The sequence below is a fragment of the Drosophila montana genome, unplaced genomic scaffold, assembly GCF_035044405.1.
Source record: "Drosophila montana isolate Dmon_TW-CO22-7 unplaced genomic scaffold, ASM3504440v1 contig_402_1, whole genome shotgun sequence".
NCBI classification, from domain to species: Eukaryota; Metazoa; Arthropoda; class Insecta; order Diptera; family Drosophilidae; genus Drosophila; species Drosophila montana.
Window position 1 is genome coordinate 2,350,108 of NW_026998739.1, and position 24,940 is coordinate 2,375,047.

Here is a 24,940-nt window from a genome sequence, read left to right on the forward strand (position 1 = left end):
ATGGCAAGGGGGCCATAGAGGGGTAGGTGTGCTTTTCACGCACGCAACCTTCAACTGTGGCTGTTTGTCGACGGTGTTTGGCCTTGCAACGGCGCCTGAAAGCATGCAACACTCAACAACAGCAACAAGGGATAACAGCAGCTTGTAGCCTTTTGGGCAACATATTTGCCACATTTGCCTGCTGACTGTGTCAAGGACTGCGTCTTAGGGTAGACGAACAGCAGCAGTAAAAGATGCCAGCCATATAATTGACAGGCAAAATAAATAAGTTAGCTTTCGCAACTAAAAGATACCCTGTAACCAGCTCTCTTTTCTGTAGCATTACATTATGGAAAATATATTCTTCAAAACTAATCTGTATTCTTTGTGTGATCTTTATGAAATTTTAACTTCTCAAAAATGCCAGTCGAATGTATCTATATATAGTTATATTAGATAACACTTAAGATACAAATTGATAGACACTAAACTAAATATATACCTCTTAAGCAATTTTGATGTACCTAGCTTTAAGAACATTCGATATGTTTTCAGAAAACCAGAGCTGTAAATCGATATTTATCGATTCTAGGAACATGGGAGTAATTCCTACGAGAACTAGAAGAACCGATACTCCATATTTTAAGTTGTGTGAGGCTTTAAATATCTTGCTTTGTCAGCTACATTAATTTTAACCACAGCAATATGCCCTCTTCCTTCCATATTCAGAGGGGATATAAAAAACAGCTAAAAAATAAATAGCAGAGAACATAGCATACTTGTAGGCGCACGTCAATTATACAAGTGCCCGGCGGATGGGCGGACGAAGGACAGTCCGTGGGTGCTTCCTAGTCGCAATTGTTTGCCTTTTACGACTTCGCAGTAGCCATTGACAGTCGCAATAAATTATGGTTTGGGCATATAACAATGAAACTGAAATTTCAGTCTTTCCTTTCAGCTTCTTATATAAGTACATATATCTATTTTTTTTTTCTCTTTTGTTTTGTGTGAATCGTGTGAGCAAAGTGGCCATAAGCCAGACGGCGCTGAAATGGTCCCAGCGCATTAAGCATAGCTATTTTGGCAGCAAAGGCAACATCAACTTGACTTAAAGCCTCAAGTCAAGTGAGCAGCTCTGCAAATACTCTCTGTCTCCCTCTCTCTCCCTCACTCTCTGTGTATTTCTCGTTAGCGCTGCCAGCGCTTTTTGTAAAAGTTTTTCCAAATGAAAATTCCAAGACAGACAACGTGGCTGCCACTCTTTGAGTAGTCGCAAATGCAAATTAAATTAAACACCAAACTTTGCTAATATGCCAAGCAAAACTTTAGAACAACCCTTAACCTCATATCCCAAGCAAAACAAACAAAAAACAAAAAAAAAAACAAAAGAAAAAAGGACACCCTAACGACTAGAGTTTCGTTTAGCTCATTTAATTAAACAAGGTACAAATTACAAACATGAAAGCAAAGTATGAATACAATTTGACGCTTTTTCGCAGAGTATCGATGTCAGGCAGTAAGACTCTTAAAGGATGCCTTGTCAGCCCTAGGGAAGTATGTTTGTTAATTGTAAAAGTCTTTCTACTTTCGCTTGTGTTCTTAAAGAAATCGAATGTTAGGTCTGTGACAAATATTGTGTTCAAGCATTCACCAGAGGAAAGCCTCGAGATTGATTTATTGATTTAGGGCTCAGAGCCCATAAGAGATAGGGTATAGGTTTATCTTTTTCTTTTCGGATTGATAACTGGATTTTAAGAATTTTAACTGAGCATATCTCGCAGATTATAGAAGCTAGCGGAATAATAGAAAAGGAATATCACTTATTTTCAATGAAATTAAAGCGAATTGCATTCTTGGGGCTGCATTATTTTGTGGTATATATGAACAGCTGAACGTCAGCCTTATGTACATAAACATTTCATAACAATCGCAAACTAAACTCAGAAGTTATTTACGAATACATTTTTCCAAGGAAGAGATAAGGCACTCAAAGTGCTCGATACAAGGTATCTACTATTCGGTTGCTCCCGACTAAAACAGTTTTCCTTGTTTAAAATATGGTTTCTCTAAGAAAAATTCTGTTTTGCAGCGGACACTCATTTTTGATAGTCGATACCCCGGCACGGGTTGGATTTCTTGTTTGAGCGGAATAATTCCATAAATTCCACAAAACACAACCCTTAGCTGTTGCAGCTGTTTAAAAACAGAGTACATATTATAATTAAAACAACATAAAATTGTAATAATAATTGTATGAGTTACACTTTTGCAAAAGCGTATCGAACACTGCGAAAAAGCATTCTAGGTGAAACTAACACTGTTTATGGAATATTTTCAGTTAAAAAACCCCGAAAATATGTCTCACATTTCGAATTGTGGAAAAGGAAAGCCTCATTAGTAGTTTGAATGTGTCGCAATATCAAGCTATAAATTGCAAAGGGATTTTATATTGTATTTCGTTTTTAGAGTTCATTAAAGTGCAATGAACTTGTTACGTGCCGAGGGTCGCGTGGCGAAGGTTTGGGTGCAGAGAGAGAGAGAGAAAGAGAGAGAGAGTGGGAACACACTTTGGGGTCAGTTGGTAGAAGAGCAACCCCTAGTGCTAGGTAAATGGCACTTAATTTAATGTTGAATTTATGTAAGACAGTCCGTGGCTAATAAAAACGCCTCACACATAAAAACTTTTATATCGAATGGCAAAAAGATTCACACTTTTATGGGACAAGATAAAGGACAACAGGAAGACCGTGTAGAAATGGGTTAAACGAGTTGGCCTAAAAACGTAAAAACGTTAAAGTTTGCCGCAGTTGGCGAGGAAAAGCCGCAACGTAAACACTTTGCATGATTTAGGGCCATAGAGTAGGATTGCAATATAGGAGTTAATATACGAGTCTGTAGACTATAGCATGGCATATTCTTTGGATGACTCACATATTTATAAGGCACATTATGCATGCGTGCTTCAGATAGACAGAGAGAGAAAGAGAGAGAGAGAGAGAGTGAGAGGTGCGGCTGCAGACGGTACACCAAACACTCGCCAGACTCAAGACATGCAGGAAAATCGATGGGAAAATGTGATTACCCAGCAGAACTGTAGACCATAGCAGAGTTGTGAGGGAGGAGGGGGTCGACAGACTGTCTGTTGCGTGCCACCTTCAAAGGCGAAGCGTCTGTCGCTCTGCAACAACTAAACAAGCTAAGCAACTTAACAAATGAGTTTATTAATGAGCAGCGTAAACAGTTTGCGATGGCAAGGAAGACTAGGTGAAATTAATGGCACTAAGTAGGCGGTGCTCATGTCTCTCATTTAGGGGCTTACTTTGATAGATCAAGTGTTGGTTGCCTTCAGCCTGAGGACATGTTAATTATTTGTTTTGGCAAAAAGCAACAGCAAAGGATACGGGAAGTGGTTTTCATGAGATTCGCATGCCTTATTGAGTATATATTACGTTTATTTATATAAAATTTATTAATATTATAATTGGTTGTTAACAGAATATGATTTAGTTGTAGGCTATCAAATTAGCCACCTGGCTAAGATAATATATAATAATAGTTTAATGCTGGATCTGGTGACCTTTCCATCAAATAATTATTTGTTTGCCTAGCTCGAGGTCCGGACCAAATAATTATAATAATAATATATATACATATTTGTATTATATTCCTAGAACAGTCTGGAATTTGAAACCGGATCCTCGTTGTTCGGTTGCCTGAATGATTGTCTCACTCAGACAGACCACTGACTCGTCTATATTATTATATTTATACTCTGTTCACATGACGAAAAGAAGCCTATTGGTTTTGTAAAATGTTCTATTGATTGTCTATAACAATTCATTTGTTTTTTCCAGGGATTCCAAGCTGGACACATATGTATTAACATACAGCTTAGTGAAATGTTTTTAAATTCTTGCCCACGCCTAGCAGGAGGAGCTGGAGGAGAAATCAAAATCAAAAGCCATGCCTCAGTTTAGAAGCAAGATCAACCAAAATTAGTTAGATTAATAACTGAGTATCTGCGTTTAAGAGCAAGACAAACATATTTCAGTATTGTGTTTATCGTTTTTATATATATATTGCAAATAAAATGATAGCTACAAATTGCTTAGTTGACTGGATGACTGGCTCACTTAGACAGTTCATCTACCGACAAGTGTTTTATAATATTATTTAAATACTCTGTTCACAAAATGAAAAGCAGCATACTGATTTTGTAAAATGTTCTATGTGTGTCCATCTAGAGATCTTATGTTCTTTAGTGAAATATTACTAAGGATCATAAGTAATAAAAGTATAATATTAACAGCTACGATTTCATATCGGATTCTCGATCTTTAGTTGTCTACACTGACCTATTTTTCTTATTATATTCATAATATTCATAATTCCATTCAATCATTTAATGAAGTTTCTCTAATGCCAAAAATCAAGTTCTTTTATTCGCAATTTTGGCCTACTTCGGGCATAAATCATGATCTAAACGGTAATTACTTGGCTTAGAGATGCGTAAACCAAAGCGAGCGGCTCACTCCAAGCGGCACCTGGCACCACATGTTGCCCTGTGGCGCCACAAAGACTTAACCCGCTTAGCCTTGGTTACATTTTGCAAGAACCCGCCACCCCTCCCAACCAGCCCCACCCACTTGCAGCGCTCTCGCTCTCGCTCGCACACGAACAGTTTGGCGTGTGCTTAAAGCCGCTTAGCTCATTCTGAATTCAACTAAAGCTGAGCAGGGAAACAATTTAGCTAAACCCCCAACTAAAGAGGGAGGCAGCTGAAAAAAGCTGAAAAAGGGGAAACTCGGGAGTTAGCCTATGTATGAGTCAGCTGGGTCTATAAACTGCTCTAAAATATGCACAGAATGTTGCCCCCGTTGCCTGCCGCCTGCTGCTTGCTGCCTGTTGCTGTTTTATGGCAAATGTTGCCCTTTTCTCGTTTTTTTTTTTATTCCCTTTTTTTTGGCCACAGGACTTGACAGGCTAGCACCCATGTGTGTGTGTTGTGTGTGGCTGTGTGTGCAGGTACAAAGATTTATGTTCAGCCAGGTTTGACATTTGAAGTAATTGCCGAAATTGTGCGACAAACGAGTGATCAAGACAGTAAATCGAACCAGGAATTCCAATTTCTTGCCATGAACTGCCAGCCAGTTGCCTAACACTAACTAAACAATTTATTTACTTTAAATAAATTGACCAAAAGAGAAGCTGGGAACGTTGGTAGCCAGTGGAATTTTAGTATGTGAAAAAGCGGTTTTCGTCAAGCGAAAAACTGAAGATTTTGTTTGTTGGGTTGGCAGGCAAACGATTGATTTGCTTAGCTTATGGACTGCTGCCGGATTTGGTAATGCGACTCATCAAGCGCTTTGCATATGTCGCATAACTCTGATGTAACCCATGTGTCTGTGGGTGTGTGTGTGCACTGGTCGAGTGTTTGTGTTTACAGACAACCCTTTGGCCCTCAACCATCGGACCTCGGCCCAGAGAGCCTTTGCAAATAGTATCCGTCGGCAGGACAAACAGTTGTGAAGTAAACAAAAGCCATGCCTGGAGTTTAATGGCCTGCAGCAGTCATTGACACTGCCCCATTTACCGGGAGCTGGAGCTGGAGTAGTGCCTGCTATTGAAACATGCCGCACAAAGATGCCTGAGCACCTGATTGAGTTCAATTGATTACCTTTACAATGCTAAAACATGCTGATGGGCCACTCCAGAACACGCCGAGCGCACTTGTAATTTGTATAGACAAGCCGCCTCGAAATATGCAACAGACAAAAACAAGTTGCCCGCTCAACGCAATAATTTAATTGAATTTGGTTGAACTTAATTTAATTTATCGTAAAACTGAACTGAAACACTCGACTGCACTGCACTGCACCTAAAACAATTTTATTTATTTATTTATACTTATTTACTGTTTTTTTATTTACTTCGTAATTATAGCACCATTTTGTTTATGTTTTTGAAAAATATTTTCCAAATATTTATTCAAATAATTTCACACGTCGCAGCGTTAACATTTTCTTGGGGCAACCGCAACGCCCGAGCGTTCAAATGCGTTTCTGGGGTTGCTTCGGCGACGGCCTGCCCCGAACTGTGGCAAAATTGCCAGTTCGAAAAATGTTCAAGAGAGCGAGCCAGTTCGAAAAGCATTCAAGAGAGAGAGAGAGAGCGCGAAAGAGCGAGCGCAGGCGGAGAGTCTTTTATGAAGCACATGGCAAAGTTGTATGCTGAAAGTAAAAGGCCGCCAGTCGATAGAGTATCGGGAGTTGGCAGACATCAAGCGGGGCAAGCACAGACACCTGCCCACCTGTGCGTGCTGCGCTAATATTGAATGGAGGAAAAACAAAAACAAAAAAAAACTAGTTGATAGGCTCTGTTTTTCGCAAGTCTTTTGGCGTTTTTGGCTTGTTTGTGCGGCCACGCACAGACCCAAAGTTGCCTGGAGCATGACAAAAATTATGGAGTTCAAGACAGAAAATTGCACTTTGTGCAAAGTTTATGATGGGTAAAACATAAAAAGGTATAGTCTATGAATTTTATTTAAGAAGTAAGGATTCTGCTTAACATGCTTGGCATAATAAGGTATTGTCTTGTAAAATATTTGTTTTACATCTTTCAAAGTTGCATGCAAACAAAAGGTTATTTGCTACAAATTTCCAATTGAATTCAGCCGAGATGAAAGTCGTTGGCCAGCAATGTTCTTTAACTGCCTGGTTTCATCCCAATAAAGTTTTATGAATTGTCTTTAAGGAAACTGTTATTCATACTTCAAATAGTTTCTCCAAAACTTTTGAAAACAACTATTTTTTAGCTTAAAAAAAAGAAAAAACCCTTAACGCAGTCATAAAAAATATTGTAAGGCAAATGCAATTGCTGAGCCCAATTTATTTTAGACAAGGCCTTCGTCATGAGCTACACTTGATTTTAAAAAATATATACATATATTAGCAGTGCTTTAGACTCTTTCAGAGCAAAAGTTACCTTAGTTTGGATTTATGTGCGAATTAAATTGGATAACAGCCTAGATGTTTTGAATCCTAGGGAAAAAGCAAAGCTCTTTTAAATATTGTCATCAACTAAATTAAGTTTCCTAGTAAAAGAAGAAAGCTTAAAAGTATTTTTTTCCAAAATAAATGAATTTGTTTTAACTTTTAAGCTCCGACAATCCTATCATTTTAAGTTTTCCACATAATTTTTAGATTTTTGATTTCATTTATAAAAACACATAACGGTAATTAAAAATCATAGAAAAATCAGTTAAATAAATCTGCTGTCGTTATTCTTTTTTATTGAAAAAATTTTAAAGAAACTTTTTTTTATTTGATTTTTTTAGTTCCTTGGAACGTTTAGCTTAGCATTTCAGCTTTTCGATTTAATTTGTATTTAAATTTCAATAAGAATCAACAGTAAAATATCAAGAAAAAGCATAAGGAATAGATTTAATTTTTTTATAACTATTTTAACAATTATTTGAAGTATTTTTGCACATTTTATCAACAGTAAAATATCAAGAAAAAGCATAAGGAATAGATTTAATTTTTTTATAACTATTTTAACAATTATTTGAAGTATTTTTGCACATTTTATGCGCTCATTTTGCCGAAACATAAAGTTTTGCATTTCATTTGTTTTTGTTTTTTTTCTTGTATTCTGATTTCAACCAACTACATACATCCGCTGCCAGACACGGCAATATTATTACGCCAAATGTCAAACATTGCCCATCCACCCACACAAGAAGCACACACAAAAGCCGCCCGGCCGAGTCTCTTGTTTTGGCTGAACAGAGTTTTGTGGTGGTGGTTCTTCCTTGCCAAAAGCAACAAATGGCTTCTCTTGGCTAGAGAGACCGTGAGAGAAAGAGAGTGGCGACAGCTGTGCATCGAAAACAATTCGAGAGTAAAGAGCGTGTCGCAATTTCGAACATCGAGTCTCTCTTCAGGCCACAGTTGCTGAGGCAGTCAATGATTGCTCAAACTTGTTTCATGTTCGACAGCTGCCCGGTTTTCAATTGAACGCCAAAAATAGTAAAAAAAATAAAACCAACTAAAAATTGAGCCAAGGGCGGGCTCGTTCTTGCCTGTGTGCTGCAATTTTCCAAAAAACTGCACGCAAGAAAATTCAGCAGGCGGCCCAATGAAAAGCGAAACTAGCCGATAACAAGTTGTACTCAACGTTGTTGTTCTTGTTGTTGCAGTTGACGCTGTTGTTGTTGTTATTGCAGTTGTTGATTGGCTAAGCAACGGCAATAGCCTTTGTGTGGCAACTCAACTAATTGGAGCCGCTTGGCATGTGCCCCACACAGAAGTGCGCCACGTTTGCCCCAATACTCATTAAACTTCAAGACGGCGACACTCAATCAGCGAACCATCGAATTATTAAGAAAGACTTATATACAATTATTTTTGAATATACATATAATAATATTAAGCATCACGTTAGATCCCAAAAGACTGTATTTGCATAACAAGAATAACTATATAGTATATTATGAGTCAAATTCTGAGTAACTTTTGGAGTGCATAAGGCGCTTTATTGGATAGATTAGAAATAAGTATAACGTAGTATGATCTTTTTAGGTAAGCTTGAGAAAGCTAAGTTAAGACTTTTTTGAATAAATATTCGGAATTTTTAATACATTTGACGCTTTTAATTTTAAATTCTCATTCTTTTATTTATTTGATTTTTTATGTTAAGCAGTTTTAAAACACCTTTATATAATTAATTATAATGTTCATATATAATTATTAAAAATTATTTAATTGAAAATATAACTTTTTCAAGAATTTTCAATGCATTGAAATCAACCAATCATAAATTCTTATTTTAACCAACTTTCTTTAATTCTTTTTAAATAAACAGTTGTGGATTCATGAATGTTTTAAAAGCCCATTGATTCATTTATTATAATTTTCATATATTATTTATATTTATTGTTGTAAAATTTGAATTTGTCGGAAGAAATATCCGACATTTTCAATTAAAGTTCTAAAAACTTGAACTCTCATTTAACTGATTCTTCTTCTAGAAGACGTATTTGACGAACTAACTTTTCTGGCAAGTTGGAAAATACAACTTAAAATTGCATTTATCGAAAGACCCGGGTAGTGTTAATATTATGCAATAAATGCATGCGACGAGTCGTTCTTCTTTGCAAACCTTGACTCAAAGCTAACCCACCCACTTTGGCAGTGTATACTAATCAAAAGCTTTCGTGCGCGTTAATAACAATTACAACAAAATATCTGGCAGCTAACTCAATGTTATTGGAAAACGATTAAGCAAAACTACAGCCAAAGATTTTTGTCATGCTTCACGTCTCGCTTTTGCTACGATATGTGTGAATGTATGTGTGAGTGTATGTGTGTGTCTGTGTGTGTGTGTGTGTGGGCGTTGAGGCATGTCAGTTTGTGTGGCGTGTGGGGCAGCAGCATGTGCAAAAGGTCAGTTTTAGCTTATAGGCTTACGTCGTATGCCCGTCACATGCTTTGAGCCGCTTTTAATCGGGCCGCAGTGTGGGTGCAGATACCAGGAAATGCTAAAGGTGGCAAAAGTGGTGCAGAGAGGGGGCGGGTGCGGGTGCGGGGGCTGCTGTTGCATTTATCAATTGCAATTGCAGCCACTCGTGTCCATTGAGATATGAGCAAATAGCAACTGGTTTTTTCGTATTCAAACACAACTGTCGCAATATTTGCAGCCTATACCAAAAGGCTTATTGCATACATTAATTAAAAATGTAATTAAATGATTTTAATATTTGCAACAGATGTGAAGAAATGTTGGATATTACAGCTAAATATGCAAAATAAAATATCTAAGATACAGGCGGCATTTTATTGTGCATAAATGAAGTTCCAATGAAGTTCAAATGGGTGAGCGTGCTATAAAAAGCTTTGCCATGCGGTTGTGTGTCCTGGCTAAAGGTGTCTCGGCTATGCTATAAAAACTGCAACACATGTCGAGCTTTCTGCATGTTGCAAAGCTTGCTTAAAGTGGGCTTTATGTAAAAGCTTTCGAGCGCTTCGGAAGAGTAAAGGATTTCGGGAATATTTAGAATTTATTTTTAACATATTTCTAAAATTCCAGGAACGTGATTGTTCACTTTGGGTGTATCAAATTTATTTGAGCTTCAAGATTTGGATTCTTGGAATAATTGAAATAGTATAATTAAAAAGAATTTATAAACAAACTATGTCGATGATTAACTAAATCATTTTTAATATTTTAGCATGGAATGGCACCGTGGGCGCTTTCACTGTAATCAACTTTTTTTATTAGTTTAATGTTTGCGTAATTTCCCAGCTCGTTTTCAATGAAACTTTATTTAAGCTGCTTTTGTCAACGCCAACAATACTTAGTTTCACTTAACTTTAAATCCCTTTTTGCACTTGTACCCTGCTCAATCCAAACAATAGGTTTTCCACTTGTTCCACTTAGTCCTCAAACAGCACTGAGCGGCAACAAAGCTAAAAAGGCTGCCAACTTAAATAAAGAATATGTTTTTAATGTGACAAACGCAATGAATCAATTTTCAGCGAAAGGCAGCTTCCATCCGAAACGACAGCAAAAATTTCCGCTTCATTTGAGCCCAGTTTGGCACTTCACTAAAAGAGGGCTGGCCCAAAGGATAAAAAAAAAGAAGGAAAATGTGGAAAACTGCAAGCGTATGGCAGTGAAGGGGCTCCCGCCCTGGGGTCACGTCATTGAACACTCGAGTGGGCAGTCCCTTTAAATAGGTAACCGGCGCGTCCGCAGGTGGACACAGACCGCACACAATTTTCGGGCCTACGGGTTCACTGAATTTGATGAAATTAATAAAAACAATTTGTATTTATTATGTCGGGTCTGTTGGGTGCGAAATTTATTTTCAATTTGCCGGCGCGTTGCGGTCAGCAAAATTTACGGACTGCGGATAAAACGCCGTGAGATGAGCGTGTGGCAGATAATGCGGCTAGTTTAAAGCGAGCTTTAAAAAAAGAGGAAGAAAAATGCGTTGCATTTGCAAGGGCAATCTAGTAGCTGGAATTGGAAATGGCAGCGTCTCACGCCTGAGCCATAAATCAAATGAATTGAAAAATGCGTTATTAAATAAAAGGAGCGCAAGGAGCAAGGATGCAGCAGACAGGCCAAGGGACAGGCGGACAGACAGACAGTAAGCCATGTGTGCACACGAGTCCGTTTGCTGAAACGCCCCTAGAAATAACGAGAGATCGACTCGTGCTGCCAATTGCGCTTGGTTCCCGACAACATTTTCCTTTTATTGGCTGAGTTGGCGGAAAACCTATCCAAATAGCATATTTATGGCTGACTGGCTGTCTGTTTAGCTATTTCCAGAACCTTAGCAGCAGACTATCAAATTGCAAAGCTTTGACTTGTTGGCAATTAGAAGCATTAGAAGACATTTTCTATCCGACAAGCTACTGACACACTTATTCGGCTTTTTTTCGGCTAGAAATAACTTTTTTACTGGCAACACTGCTGCTAACTGTCTGCCTGCGTTGCCAGCTTGTTGAAATATGCGCCCTGCTGCATTTTGATTTACTTTTATGGCTAGACAACTGGCAACCCATTCCCGACACCCGACCGCAGCTCAAGGCAGAGGCAGAGGCACAGAGAGCGAGAGGGAGAGAGGGAGAGAGAAAGAGATGCCTGGACATGGGCACTTGTTGGGCTTCAAAATTATGTCCTGCAGGTGTCGGCGCCGCAGCTGATTAGCTTCAGCTTGACGCTAATGCGACAAGGGGGTTGCTTCTCGCGGGTCGCGTTTGGGGAACGCAGTTGCCTGTCGACGTGCATTAAAATTCAATTATTAAACATATTTTGCAGCTGCATTACGTGACCATGGCTCAAGAGTCACAATCAAGGGTCAACAGTTTGCCAGCCAAGGGCAGGTTTGAACTTGTTGAGGGAGTAGGTGGCATGGGAAGGGGAAGGAAGGTCTAAGGCCACAACTCCCACACTTTACTCGACGACAGCTGTGGATATTTATAGAGCACTCGCAGCGAGCTCCCATTTCAGCGCCTCATGGCATTGCATTAATTTCACAGATCAAACGCGTTGATGGACCGAAGCTAATGAAAATGTGGAAGGCGCACTGGCCCCCGGCCCAACCCACCAAGCCCATAAGCGCTTTTTAATGAAACGCGTGGTGAAATATGGGCGGGAGCTAGCTCTGACAAGTGTTTAATAAACACACAAAATTATGTTGTAGCACACTCCGTTGTGGCAGCTACCAAAACTGCCTCGCCTCTTAATGCTAAGCAAATGGTTAACAAATAGAGCGCGACCGGACAGAACTTAATTAGGGGCATTTATTGCGCTCCTATAGGAAACAGTTGCATATTAGCAGCCCCAAATTGGGCGTCGCTGCTTAAAAAACCTGTCAAGCTTAAGACAAGCTATTATTATATTAGTTGGAGTACGTATAGCTCTTAATAAACTCTTGTGGGAGAGTGAGTTGTTATAGAGCTTAATTCCTCCCCAGTTTAGGCCCTGGAACTAAACACGGCAGTCTCTTTTATTCATATAACGAAACCCTGAGCTACTAAGAAGAAGGAGTTTCTATATTTATATACAAAAACTAGATCTTAGGATTCCATCCCGGAAAGTTGCTGTTTAGTTGTTTAGTTGCCTAGGCCAACTCTTTTTCTCTTCTTCTTTATACAAAAGTACAAATATAATATCTAACAGCAACTCTTTATTGCCTGCTACTAGTACTTTCTAGGAAAAGAAATATTTGAGTAGTGCTATTTTTGGTGCCGAAACTGAAAAAGAAGCTACATGTAAATTTTTTTAAAACTCTAAGTGAAAAAGGGCTTTTACCTAAACATTTCATTTGAAACTATCAGACAGCTGCTCTTGAATTTAACTCATTTTACAGCAAAACTTTGCCGCAAATTGGGTGCCAATTTATTAATCTGCCCTATAAAAATCAACAATTTTAAGCTATATTTAAAGCTCGAGCTGCTCGATGTAGTAGTAGAAGCATCTCACAAACTCATAACTCATACGACCAGAAGACTCCTCCCCCCAAGGGCGGGTCAGAGATTTAGCCGCTTCTGTGCACACGTCCAATTCGCTTGTTAACAGCAACTCTCCATAGATACCTTTGTTAACTGAAGTGCCAAATGGCAAGTGGTTCGGTTCGAGCCATCGCTATGCAACTGCGTGAATATGTATCGCAATATCCATAAGCGGAGAGTGTGCAGAGGGAGGGAGGAAGTGGGGCGTGGCTTACAGTTTGACAGGTGAGCATTGTCAATTGTCAATTGTCAAGTTGTCGTCTGTTTGGCTGCTGTTGACAATTTGCAAATGACATTTGACAAGCCGCCCGAGGAGGAACTCAAAAACCTGATCCTCGAGCTGAAGCCTGGAGTCAACATCAAGTGGATTTTATGCAAATTGGCAATTTGAGCGCTGGTTTCGGTTTTGGGTTTGCTTTTGGCTTTGAAGAGGCTGCCAGCGGAAGTTGTTAGGGTGCTCAAGTGGCTGCCATGACAATTAACTGCTTCAAATGCCGAGTGCCTCGGCCACGCCTCTGCCCGCTGACAGCTATGCCCAGCTGCGCCTGACACCAAAAGTGTGGCCAAATTGTGCGTGGCAAACAGATGCACTCAGGCCTAAAGCTAAAGTCAAAGGGAATACTAAAGCCGGCGGCAGCGTCTCTGGCATTTAAGTGCCGTTTTATGGACTCCACACCACACACACTCTCTCTCACACACAACATGCCACATTCGAAGACGCCGCACAACAGGCGACAAACTTCTTGGAACCCAAAACGATACCAGACCAAACGAAACGATACTCTGGCAATTGGCCCGTTGACTCATTGGTGTCAGCTGTGGAGGAGCTGCACAGATATGACTCATGGATTAATTGAATAACTGGAAACGAAAGTGCGGTCATTAGAGCGCCAAAATATACGCTTATGCATATAAAAGTTTATACAATTAATAGTGAATAATAAAAAAAAAAAACAAGTGTAAATAATGAATAATGGATAATACAGCCCAGTAAAAAATATATGCCCATAAGCGTGAATGCAATTATTACCATAAGAAATGTACATGAAATTGTACACAATTATCCATCGATAATAAAATCAGGATAAAAATATGCATATAAAAGCGTATACAATTAATATTGGACACAACAATTCAGGAAAAATAATTGTATAATGTGTATTAAAAAGTTTTTGCAATATATATTGCATAATATATACAACAAATTTGTGCTACCTCAAACGAAATCAAAACTCAGCTGATATTTATGAGAGTTACCAATTTAGTCTTCGTTTAAATGCTATTTGAATTCTTTATCTAAAATTTAAGAATTTTTGAGAATAAGACTTTACCCATTAACATTTTTTCATTAGAAAAATTCACAAAACTAACTAAAATAGTGAATTATAATTTTTCTATAATTAAAAATACTTATAACTGCTTTCCTAAATTTTCTTCCAAAAATGATTTCACGGAGGCCAAAAAATCGGATATGCAAAAATTTAGAATCGATTCCTAATTGGCATAAAATGGCTTATAAAAACAGACTTTAGAGGGGCAATTTTCTTGTCATAAAAACTTTGGAAAATGGCAAAAATGCGGGCAGGTAGAATTTTTAAATTGTCTTTTAAAAGCGCTTTTTGGGCCTAAAGCTGTCATAGAATTTCTCTAATTGATGATTTAAATCAATTGTGAAAGTTCAGATTAGCACAAAATAACATAATTTTCATATGCACACAATTTATTTTTTAAATATTTTTCTATCTGTTCAAAAAATTAAAGCAATAGAGTTAGATTCGCCTAGTAATAGCATAACTTCGTCAAAGCTGAAATAATTTAAGACCAATTTTCCCTATTTCTGTTTTGGTTTTTCTATAAAAACAGATTTTAAAAAACATTTTCAGCGAATTATAAAAGTTGTTTGGTTACGCCCACTTTATAAGGAATTCTTGTAAAATATGAATGAGAGATGCTTGTGCACTTACCGTTCCTCAATGGTTGTTGGTAGCTGTGTTCTGGCGCGCATCATGCTGAGAAAGTGTTTGCCATGGGCGACACCGCCCGCTGATCCTGTGCCGCCCAAGCCGCTGCTGCCCTCGGACAGATAGCCGTTGTCGATGTCATGATAGCGACTGGCTGCAGCAGAGCTGCCCACGCGCAGCGCATCGCCGTCGCTGCAGTAGCCCTGTCCGATGTCCGACTCGCAAAAGTCTAGATACGATTGATGCGGATGCGGTTGTCCGCCGCGTGCTCCACGCGTGGGCAGCGTCACATGCGAATTGTAGCCGCGCAGCAGCGGGCGCATGGGCAGCACCGAGGAGCCGGAGGAGGAGCTGGCTGCAGATGACGGCAGCTGCTCCTCCTTGGACTCGTAAATGGTGCCCACTATTTTGGAGGGTATCGTATGAAATTTGCTGGGCGAGCCGGTGGGCGTATTGGGCGCCGAATTGTGCATCGGACGCTGCAACGGCAAGCGGGGCGACTGTGCCGCATTGAGTATGTGCGGACCCGCATTGTACTCCAGTTTGCGTGGTGCGCTGAGCGCGGATTTCGGTGGCGGCAGACGGCTGCTGCCATAGATGCCGCCCTGCTGCGGCGTGCTGGGCTCGCTGAGGTAGCCCGATCCGCTGCCAGAGTAAACAGCTGATATGTGGTTGCCCGAGGATGACGGCGGCGGCGGAGGCGGCGCATTGGCATAATATGGAGGCGGTGGTGTCGAGGGCAAGCCCTTGAGGATATGTGTGGCTTGGCTGGCAGCCGATTGCTGCGGCTGCTCCTGCGATATGTTGCCCTGATTGTTCGATATGTCGCTTGATTCACGCTTAAACAGCTCACCGGAGCCATGGGGCACGCCCAGCTGCGGCAACTTGCTGGTGCCTTTGATGGCCGCAATGGGTTTGGGCAGGCCCGTGCCGCTGGGACTGTGCAGGAGCTGCTGCTGCTGCTGCTGCTGCTGTTGGCTTTGGCTCTTCAGCGAGCACTTGGAATCGGATTTGGAGTGCAGCGAGGTTTTGGAAGACGTCTTCAGTGTATTCTTCTCGGCATTGCCACGTGCCAGCGTATTTTTGCCCGCACGTCCCATTGTGGAGCTGCGCGATTCACTGCCCGAGAGCGTCTGTTGCTCCTCCTTGTGCAGCGAACGGGCCGGACTCTTCTCCTTCTTGTCCAGCTTGTTGGGTTTGCCTTGATCCTTCTTCTGCTGCGCCGCCAGCAGCTTAGACTGCTTTGTGTTGTGCTTCTGTTGGCTCTTCTGTGCGCTGACACTAATGCTGGGCGGCTTCAGCTGCGAATTGTGTCCATCGTTGAGGCTCAGGCTGGAGTCGGAGCGTTCCGAGCGCGCCGAACTGAAGCCCGAGGAGGAGGAGGTGCGCTTCGATTGAATTTGCGTTTTATTGGATGCAACAGCTGCCGTTGCATTTGCTGCATTCTGTTGCTTCTCCTTGTTGAACAGCTTCAGCTTATCCAGCATCGAGTGCTTCTGCGGCGCCGTGGGCGCATTCAGGCTGCTCGGCGACGGAATGCCGCTCTGATGGCTGCTCTTCACGCTCGGCGGACGCAGGCTGCAAGAGTATTGAGAGAGAGGTAGAGAGCGAGAGTGATTAGTCACAGTTCATTTGGGCAACCTGTACAGGTACATCACTTACCTGTTGTTGTTGCCGCTCTTCAGGCTCTGGATGGTGTGATTGCTGGTGGGCGGACTGTTTGGACGGCTGCTATTAAAATCGCTGCCGCTCTTGCCCAAACCCGGTATGGCTGTGGACGAAATGAAGATGAAGAATACGTTAAAGAAGCAGAATGTGAGTTCGTTAATTCCTGTCTGTCTGCCCTCGCAGCGGCGCCCACTTGAAGTTGTCGCCGGGCCTGCCAGCTGACATTTCAAAGATGTCTGTCGAACAGAGGCGCAGCCAATAAATCAATGCTAAAGGCCAAGCGGACATTAAACTTAATTAATTACTATGCGTGTGCTGGATGGTGGGTGGGGGGAGGGGAGGGTACAGGGGGATAGGCAGTCAGGCAGATTTACTGACACATTTACAGCAGGTCTCACGCACGGCCACATAAATCTTCAAAAAATCAAGTGAAGCCTGTCAAAATATGGTTAAAGTAATATTCCAACTTTTATGCTTCCAACAATATTATATTTACAGTAAACTGTAACCTAATTGAGTTTCAATTGGGAGGACAAAATAAAAAAAGAATCCCATATACAGTATTAACACGGAAGTAGGAACTACAAAACAACGCGTCTCCATTTTTAATACCCTTGTAGAAAGTATAATAAATTTGTGATGAAGGATACATCTTCCACCCCAAGAGATATATATTCCTTATCAGCGTCAATAGCCGAGTTAATATAGCCATGTCCGTCTGTCTCTAGTCTCTTAGTTTAAAAGCTTTCTTGAAAGTTTGCATAGGTCCGTTTTTCTAATGCAGGCAGTTCATACGTTGGAACCGAACGGATTGGACCACTATATTATATAGCTGCCATTTACAAGTTTCATTATGTTTCCCACATATTGGAAAAATCGTATCATCATCAGACCACAGTAGCATATAGCTCACATAGGAACTATCGGTCGAAAAGTAAGTGCTTCTATGGCCATAAAGGTTTTGGGTTTCAACATTTTTTTGGCTTATAAAATATCTCGGGCAACACAGCTGAATTAAAACGAACTTGGGTAGAAAATAGTTAACAACTTAATCTAGAAAGTTATTTTTCCTCATTATGTGATTAATTAGCAGCTCATTTGCTGGGTTAGATTGAAGTTCGAGTTAAAGTTCCTTTTACGGAAAATTCCCAACGGGCTGCTGGCGCTTAACGTGGCATCCGTGTAAGACCTCAAATCAGCGCCACACGCATTAATTACAGTTTGTACCGCACCGGCAACAAATCAACTGCAACAAAATATGCGCAATGAGGCGGTTTTCTGAATAGCACGCGCCCCCATTCGAAGCACTACAGCCCCACCAATGTATACCCAGGAGTGCTTTGATGATGCGCACGCTGGGAATGGAACACGAGCCATGTCGAGATTGTTACCCCTTTACGACAAAATCCCGGCCAGAAACGACTAGCGTTGTGCTAAGTGCATTGGCATGCTCCGCTGGGGGTTGTTTGCCTGGCTTTGGACCCAAAAATTTGTTTGTGCCCGGTAAACAACGGAGTGCAGCCCTGCCCAGGGGTTGATTTACTTCTTTTTTTTTGTGAAGAGCATTTTTTAATAAATTTCCCAAACCAGCTGAAGTTTATTTCACTTACATGGCGTATGATTCGGGGTCGGGGGCAGCGGGCGCACCTTGTCCGGGGGGCAGCGACGCTGGACCATGACCGTCGCGGGCAGCGGAATGGCCGTGCCGCCATTGACCTTCGTATAGGCGGGCGCGATTTGTCTGTAATGAGCAGAAAAATAAGTTCTTAACATTAATTCGGTATGCAAAATATAAAAGTTAAAAAAATGCATAAAAAACAAACAATATGCTGTGGAACCGCAGGCTCATATCTACCTCTAAATACACTTGGGTTTATGGGCTTGTTTTTATGGCAGCCGCCCACGCGGCTCTCTGAGGCCGCAGAACACATTTACAGCTTGTCTGGGGCGTGATTTGCATGAGTTGCGGTCACAGTATCTGTCAGATACATTTTGCCTTATACTTATCATTAAAAATTTATACAAACTGCGACATAAAAATAATTTTACACTGCCCTGAACGTTGATAAATTAATGAAGTTGCCGTCGAACCCCTTTTTCTTGCTGCTGCCAAAGAACTACAAAAAAAAAAAAACGCTTGGCAATTGCAGTAAACACATTTTTACAACATTTTTACGAGGCGATTGCGCGGAATTAAATAAAAGACAAGCGTGCCCATAAATTTGCATATCATTGGGAAAAGATACTTTTGTATCTGGCAGTCGTTCGCCATAAAGAGCGTAGCTAAGTAGGCTTCAGGCGCATCGCTTGATTAGCCGTCGACGTCATTTGAATGCAAAATTGTGCAATTAAATCAAATTTGGCGCTTTTATTGAGTCAATTAAATTTGATTAGTAATTTAAGTTCATTCAAATTGGCAATAAAACTATTTAATAAAAATCAAAACTAATTGGACTTAATTTTAAACAAGTCAAAAATAAAAGCAAACTATATGTTTACAAAACATAAACTTGGCAATTTTTGAAATAAATTTTCAAAATATTAAAAAAAATCATATGCAAATCATTTGTACTTGATTTTATTTTGCATTACGGCAAAGTTTTTAAGAAGAAAGTTAATGAATATTTAAATTGGAAATTTCAATTTCTTTTTTTTTTTTATAAAAATATGTTTTTTACTCTACTTAAATTTGAATTAGCTTCCCTTTAATATCATTTTTGAAGATACGATTTTAAGTTTTTTAGCGACTCTTTAAATAAAATTAAAAATTATTATGCAAATAAATGAAATTCAGTTTGAGTGCCTACACACACACGCACACACACGCAGGCACACAGAAAGAAGGAAAATGGCTTTTCCACTTCTTAGCTACATTTTTTTTTTCGCAATTACTCAAGACGCTGATTAAAAACGCAAATAAAGTAATAAAAGAGACTGGCGCAAACTTTTAATAAGTCGCGCTCATAAAGCTTAGCAGGGGGCGCAGACAAAGCCCGAGCCAAAAGATACATTTGTATCTTATGGCTGCCTGGCACATTGTTGTTGGCCATTAATAAGGCAGGCTAACGAAAAAAGAAAAAGCTGTACGCAACAATTGTATTAAATGGAGAAAAAACAGCTCATAAAAAACAGAAGACAAGCGCAACGCAGACAAATGAAGTTGGCAGCTGCGTTGGCTTTGACTTTGACGCTGACGTCGACTTTGCTCCTTTGGCGGAGTCCTTTTGGTCCTGTTGCTCAGCTACTGCAAATTAAATACAACAAAGAGCCCGCTACTTTCGGCTGCCTTTAGCTGCTTTCGTCAGGCGTCTGTCACGCCGTTTTTCTTCAGACTTTTCCAAATTACTTTTCATATAATTTTATTTGCATTTTATTGTTGCGATTCGCTTTTCCGCCAACATCTTTGGCCATGTTGCGCTCTGTTTGCCAAACAGTCGTCAAGTTAAAAGCCAAAGCTGTCTGCCGAGTTTTATTCGCTTCGGCAAGGATGTCGATTGTCTGCATATGTTAAAAGATACAAGTTCCTACAATATGTCTATGGCAGCAGGCAGCATGCAGCACGGGCATCATGTGTGCGAGAGTTGCTCGAAACTTATATACATATATGTAATTTTGGATAAATTTATATTTTTTAAAAGAAATTTAAAACTAAATCTAAACAGCAGAGTAAATATTTTAAAACTCTTATGCAGCTTAAGTATCTTATAGATTCAACATAGAACATAAGGCAAGCGTGCACATTAATTTATAAATTAGTTATTCGAAAGTGCTTTCAATGGAATGATCTTTATTTAGTGGGAAAACATTGAAAATTTCAACCTATAGAAAATCAAAGCGGAATATTATAAGAACTCCACAAGTTCTTAAATTATATGATGTTATTCAGAATATGCAAAAGTCTTTGCCTCGCTAAGAGAAATATTTATATATAAATTATAATAATAAATTCTCAATTTTTTTAAATCATTCCTATTTTCAGGCAATAAAAATAATATATTTATATTATTATTGAGCACCAAGAAAAAATCGACTTTCTTTTCAATTATAGCTCATTACTTTAAGATCAACCCCCGTTGCATGAGACAGTTTCTTTAAGCAGCCGCAGCTTGTTAGCTGCAACATGTATTCAGAGTATCTACAGCTTTGCATCTCTCAGTTTCAGGTGTCGCATGACAGTTGCTGATGCGCGGGGCGCCACATTTTCTGTTTCAGTTTGCATTTCGCGCAAATTGAATTTTGCGTCTTTATTACGCATTTTTGATTTGTAGCTGTGTGCAGATTTTGTTGTTGTTGTTGTGCAAAGCCAAATGTCTTTGACCTTTGCTGTGCGAGCGTGTGTGCGAATGTGTGTGTGTGTCTCATAATAGCCTGACTGCTGTTCCTGGCTCTCTGGTGGCATTCACCTGTGCGGCACGGCCCACGCAGTTGCAGTAGCAGTTGCAGTAGCTGTTGCAGTTGCATTTGCCATCGCAGACCAGTCACTGAGCATTTCCGCACAGCTGCGGCGTGTGTTGGGAGGGGGGACAGCCAACTATAGAGCGCGTCGTTGACGGCATTTGCTTGTATAAATATGAAAAAGTTCCCTATTACCCGCGCTGCTCCCCCTTCGAGTGGGGGCAACTCCACCGGCTGCCCATTAGTTGCATTTGCGTTGCATGTTTGTTGCTTTTGTTGCCGCACAATGTGTCACTCGAGTTGCATTTGTCATGGCAGCAGCAGCTTCTAAAAGCCAGACTCCAAGTGCGTGGCAGGATCCCGGCGGAACGACGGCCCCAATGACTCTGGAGCTCTGGCCTGACCATTTTGGGATATTGCCAGTTGCCTTATACGAACCGCGGGCGTTGCAACTCTTTCGCTTTTATTATGGCTTACACATACTTGCGATTTGTTGCCAACGCCGTTTATGGTTAGCTTTTTTTTCTCTGTTTGTCTTTTACATGGGCCCTTGACTTGGCTACGGCAGATGCCTGAGATATCTTTGGGCTTATTTGTTATACTTCAAGCAGATTGGCAGGCGATAGGAAGAAAATAAATATTCCACGCCTAGCCGGAGAAAGGCTGCCTGAATATTAGTTTAGTGTCCGAGCCTGTTCGGGACTGTTTTGTTTCTTGTTTTTTTTTCTTTAGTTGAAACTAACTTTGAACCAGCAACCAATTTCCCAATTTGAAATTATTAAATTATAATATTTTAAGCTGCGAACCAAAGCTCTGTTGCATTAATTTAAAAACCAGGATTTTATAAGTCAGCGAATCTGGAACCGCCGATAAACTTTCTTAGCTTCTCCCTCTTTTAATTAAAATATTAATAAACACAAAATTAACAACCATAATTCAGAGCAGTATAATATTTATAGGTTCAAGCCAACAGCCCGCTACGTGAATATATAAGAAACAGGAGATGCAACGTGAAAGGAGTTACCTAAATTTGTTTTTGGGATAAGTTTTCATCAGTTATGAGCTATCTTTAATATTTTGGGAAAGTTTATCTTTATTTAGACAGCACACTTTCACTCGGCTGTAATTTAAGCTGCTCACAACTAAGTTAAGCTGTCTTTGGGTGCATTAGATAGCCAACTAGCACCTCCAGCTACTGGCCAAAGCAATTTCTAATTTATCTTTGTAACCCAAAAACCTTTTGAACCTGGCCACAACTGTTGCCATCGCCGTTGCGGCCGTTGAGGTGCAGTTTATGCCGTTAAGCGCAGAATATATTCATAAATTTGCCACAGCAATTTTACTGGCTACCGCGAACAGCCCGTTCGACCGCCTGTCAGCCACAGTCAACCAAAAAGCAGACAAGAGGAGGAGTGGCAGGAGTCAAGAAATTTATGTGAGGCTGTCTGGCCAAGAAGCCACCCGACAAAAAGTTGGCCAACTCATGAGCCGCTGGCTCCTTGTTGAAGATTTCTTGTTGTCGGTCTGCGGGTCGTGCTGGCTGTGAGCATTTTTGAGTAGGTGTTGAATGGTTGATAATGAGCGTAATTATGTGCCATTGATATGCCCGCAGGAGTGGCCAACTGTTAGAGATTACTCCAACAGCAGACAGCCGACGATCAGTTCGCAGTCAAGGGATAGACCAGACGACAGGCAGGAAGCACAGCGCAGTAAACCTGTTAAGTTTTTAGCACAGGCTGGCATAATACATGAACAAATTACGTAGAGAAATCAGAAAGAAGTCAAACGGAAGCAAATTAGCATTATGCCGGAATTTGGCACACATTTGGAAATGCAGTCTTAAACTTTCTTAATTCACTTATTAATTTGAAGCTGCTTTAACTTTCTTTAGAGCAAAGCAATCATTTATAGTCTAAATTTCATTGCTCGTGGTTTTCAATCTATAATCATTTTAATTGATCATATAAACCAATTTTTGAGTGTTGAGTTGAAAAAATTAATGCTTAAATTAATGTGTATAAAATTTAAATTTAAAAAAAAAGAAAAGATATTTAAAATTATTTGTAAACATTTAAAATTAAAAATTAAATAAAATAAGATAGATAAATAAAAATAAATGATATATACCTTAAACTTTAATAACAATTGCTTCAATATTTATCTATACTCCTATGTATCTATATATTTATACAGATCAATATTCATTCTAATTTTCCTAAAATACCTAAAATTTCAATTCTAAAAACTTGAGTTTTATATATATTTACGAAAGTTCAAAACCTAAAGCAACACATTTTTTTCTGACAACTGTAAAATTTACGCTCACATATTAAAGTAAGCTGCAATAATCTTAGCGTAAACTTTAAAATTTGTTTTAATTTCAATTTTTAAAATATAAATAGATTTTAACATATTTAAAATCAAATTAAAAGTGAAATTGTCTAAGAATTGAATATTCTCCAATATTAATATTGTAGTGAATTTTTTAAAAAACACAATTCGCGCACACTCTGCTAGTTAAGCATGATTCCCGGATAGAAACCAATCTTTTAGCTGCAAGTTTGACAGCTTTGTTTTCAGCAAGCAGCCATGTCAAATGGCTCATATTAGAAATTGTAATGCGAGACGCTGGAAAACGTGTTCATCTTAAAAGTCGTGTGGCCCCTACCCAGCCCTTTCAGTGCCCGGTACGACGAGGCGAGGTGCACTCAGTCATAAGATACACACATATACACACAATATGAGTTGAGATACTTTACTAGCTTTGGGTATTGTATTCGCCGCGTATGAGTATTTCTTATTCCTGGCAACTGCTGTTTGCGGCTTTCAAGTGCGACATAAAGTCACGATTTTCAGTTATTAGACGGGCGAAACTTGTGCCCCAACTTTGGCTCGTCTTCAGTTGCAGCTTCAAAACAGTTGTTTGTCTGACTTTAGGGACGCATTTTCTCAGCTGCTGCTGCAAGAAACAATTAATAGCGTCTGCCAACACCCCCCGCTCACATTTGCTCCCCCCTTGCAAACACACGTGCGCCGAGCAGACGGCAAAGTCAAAGCTATTCCTTGGCTTTCGTTGCCGGCTAATGGTCGCCTTCGTCGCGTTGCCACCTTTGTTGACAGGGGCGAGTAGGGGGGCAGGGGCAGTTGGTAGGAACTTGTCGACGACATCTTTAAATATGCAGCAGGTTGGTCTATGGCTGGCCAGAGCTGTAAACAAGCCACAGCCGCAAATGGAGAGTAGCCAAATAAACAAACAAACAAAACAACAACAGCAAACAAAGCTGCTAAAAACATAAACAAAAACAAAGCCACCGACTTTGTAGCAGCAGCTACATCAAGTGGGCAGCCCCGGCAACTCTGGCTGGCAACTCGAGTAGCAAATTCCACTTTACGCTTTTATTAGGCTTACGTTTCACGCGAATGTGTGAGATGAACGCGTGAAAGCTAACAGAAGTGCAAAAATAATCGGGAAGAATGGAAATATATGGATTTATCATAGAGTTTGTATAATAAACCTATAAATGGTGTGTGTTGTGAGAGAACTATTAGAGATACACAAATTAGCATAGGATATGTTGTTGTGTGCTTACGAAATTATAATATATGTATTTGAAAATTATCGTATGATAGAGAATCTTTGTGAAACTATTAGAGCAGTGAAATATTGCTTGAAATTTAACGAAAATATTTGTTACTCAGCTAACTATCCTATTCTCTCCCTCTCCTTTTTTGTGTCTCTCCCTCTCTCTCTTTTTATTTATCTCCCGTAAAATAGTTTGCTATAAGGAAAGTACTCTCATGTCTAAGAACAATAAATAAATGACTTTTTTGCTTCTTCTGACGCTGACTTTATGAGAGGTGTTCCTTAAGTCTGACATCTTGGATTACAAAATCGATATATTTGTCGGCTTC

The 24,940-nt window shown here is 40.0% G+C and overlaps 1 protein-coding gene across 5 annotated transcripts in view; it reads right to left on the reverse strand.

The window, feature by feature from the left end:
* sick (sickie) overlaps window positions 1-24,940 on the reverse strand; it is a 217,878-nt gene that overhangs the window by 60,675 nt on the left and 132,263 nt on the right. For all 5 annotated transcript variants that reach the window (XM_064697641.1, XM_064697642.1, XM_064697648.1 and 2 more), the window contains 3 exons: window positions 18,244-18,374; window positions 16,628-16,736; window positions 14,969-16,543 (listed from right to left, as the gene is read on the reverse strand). In XM_064697641.1, the coding sequence (XP_064553711.1) occupies window positions 14,969-16,543; window positions 16,628-16,736; window positions 18,244-18,374 (1,815 nt within the window). The remainder of the gene's footprint in view (window positions 1-14,968; window positions 16,544-16,627; window positions 16,737-18,243; window positions 18,375-24,940) is intronic.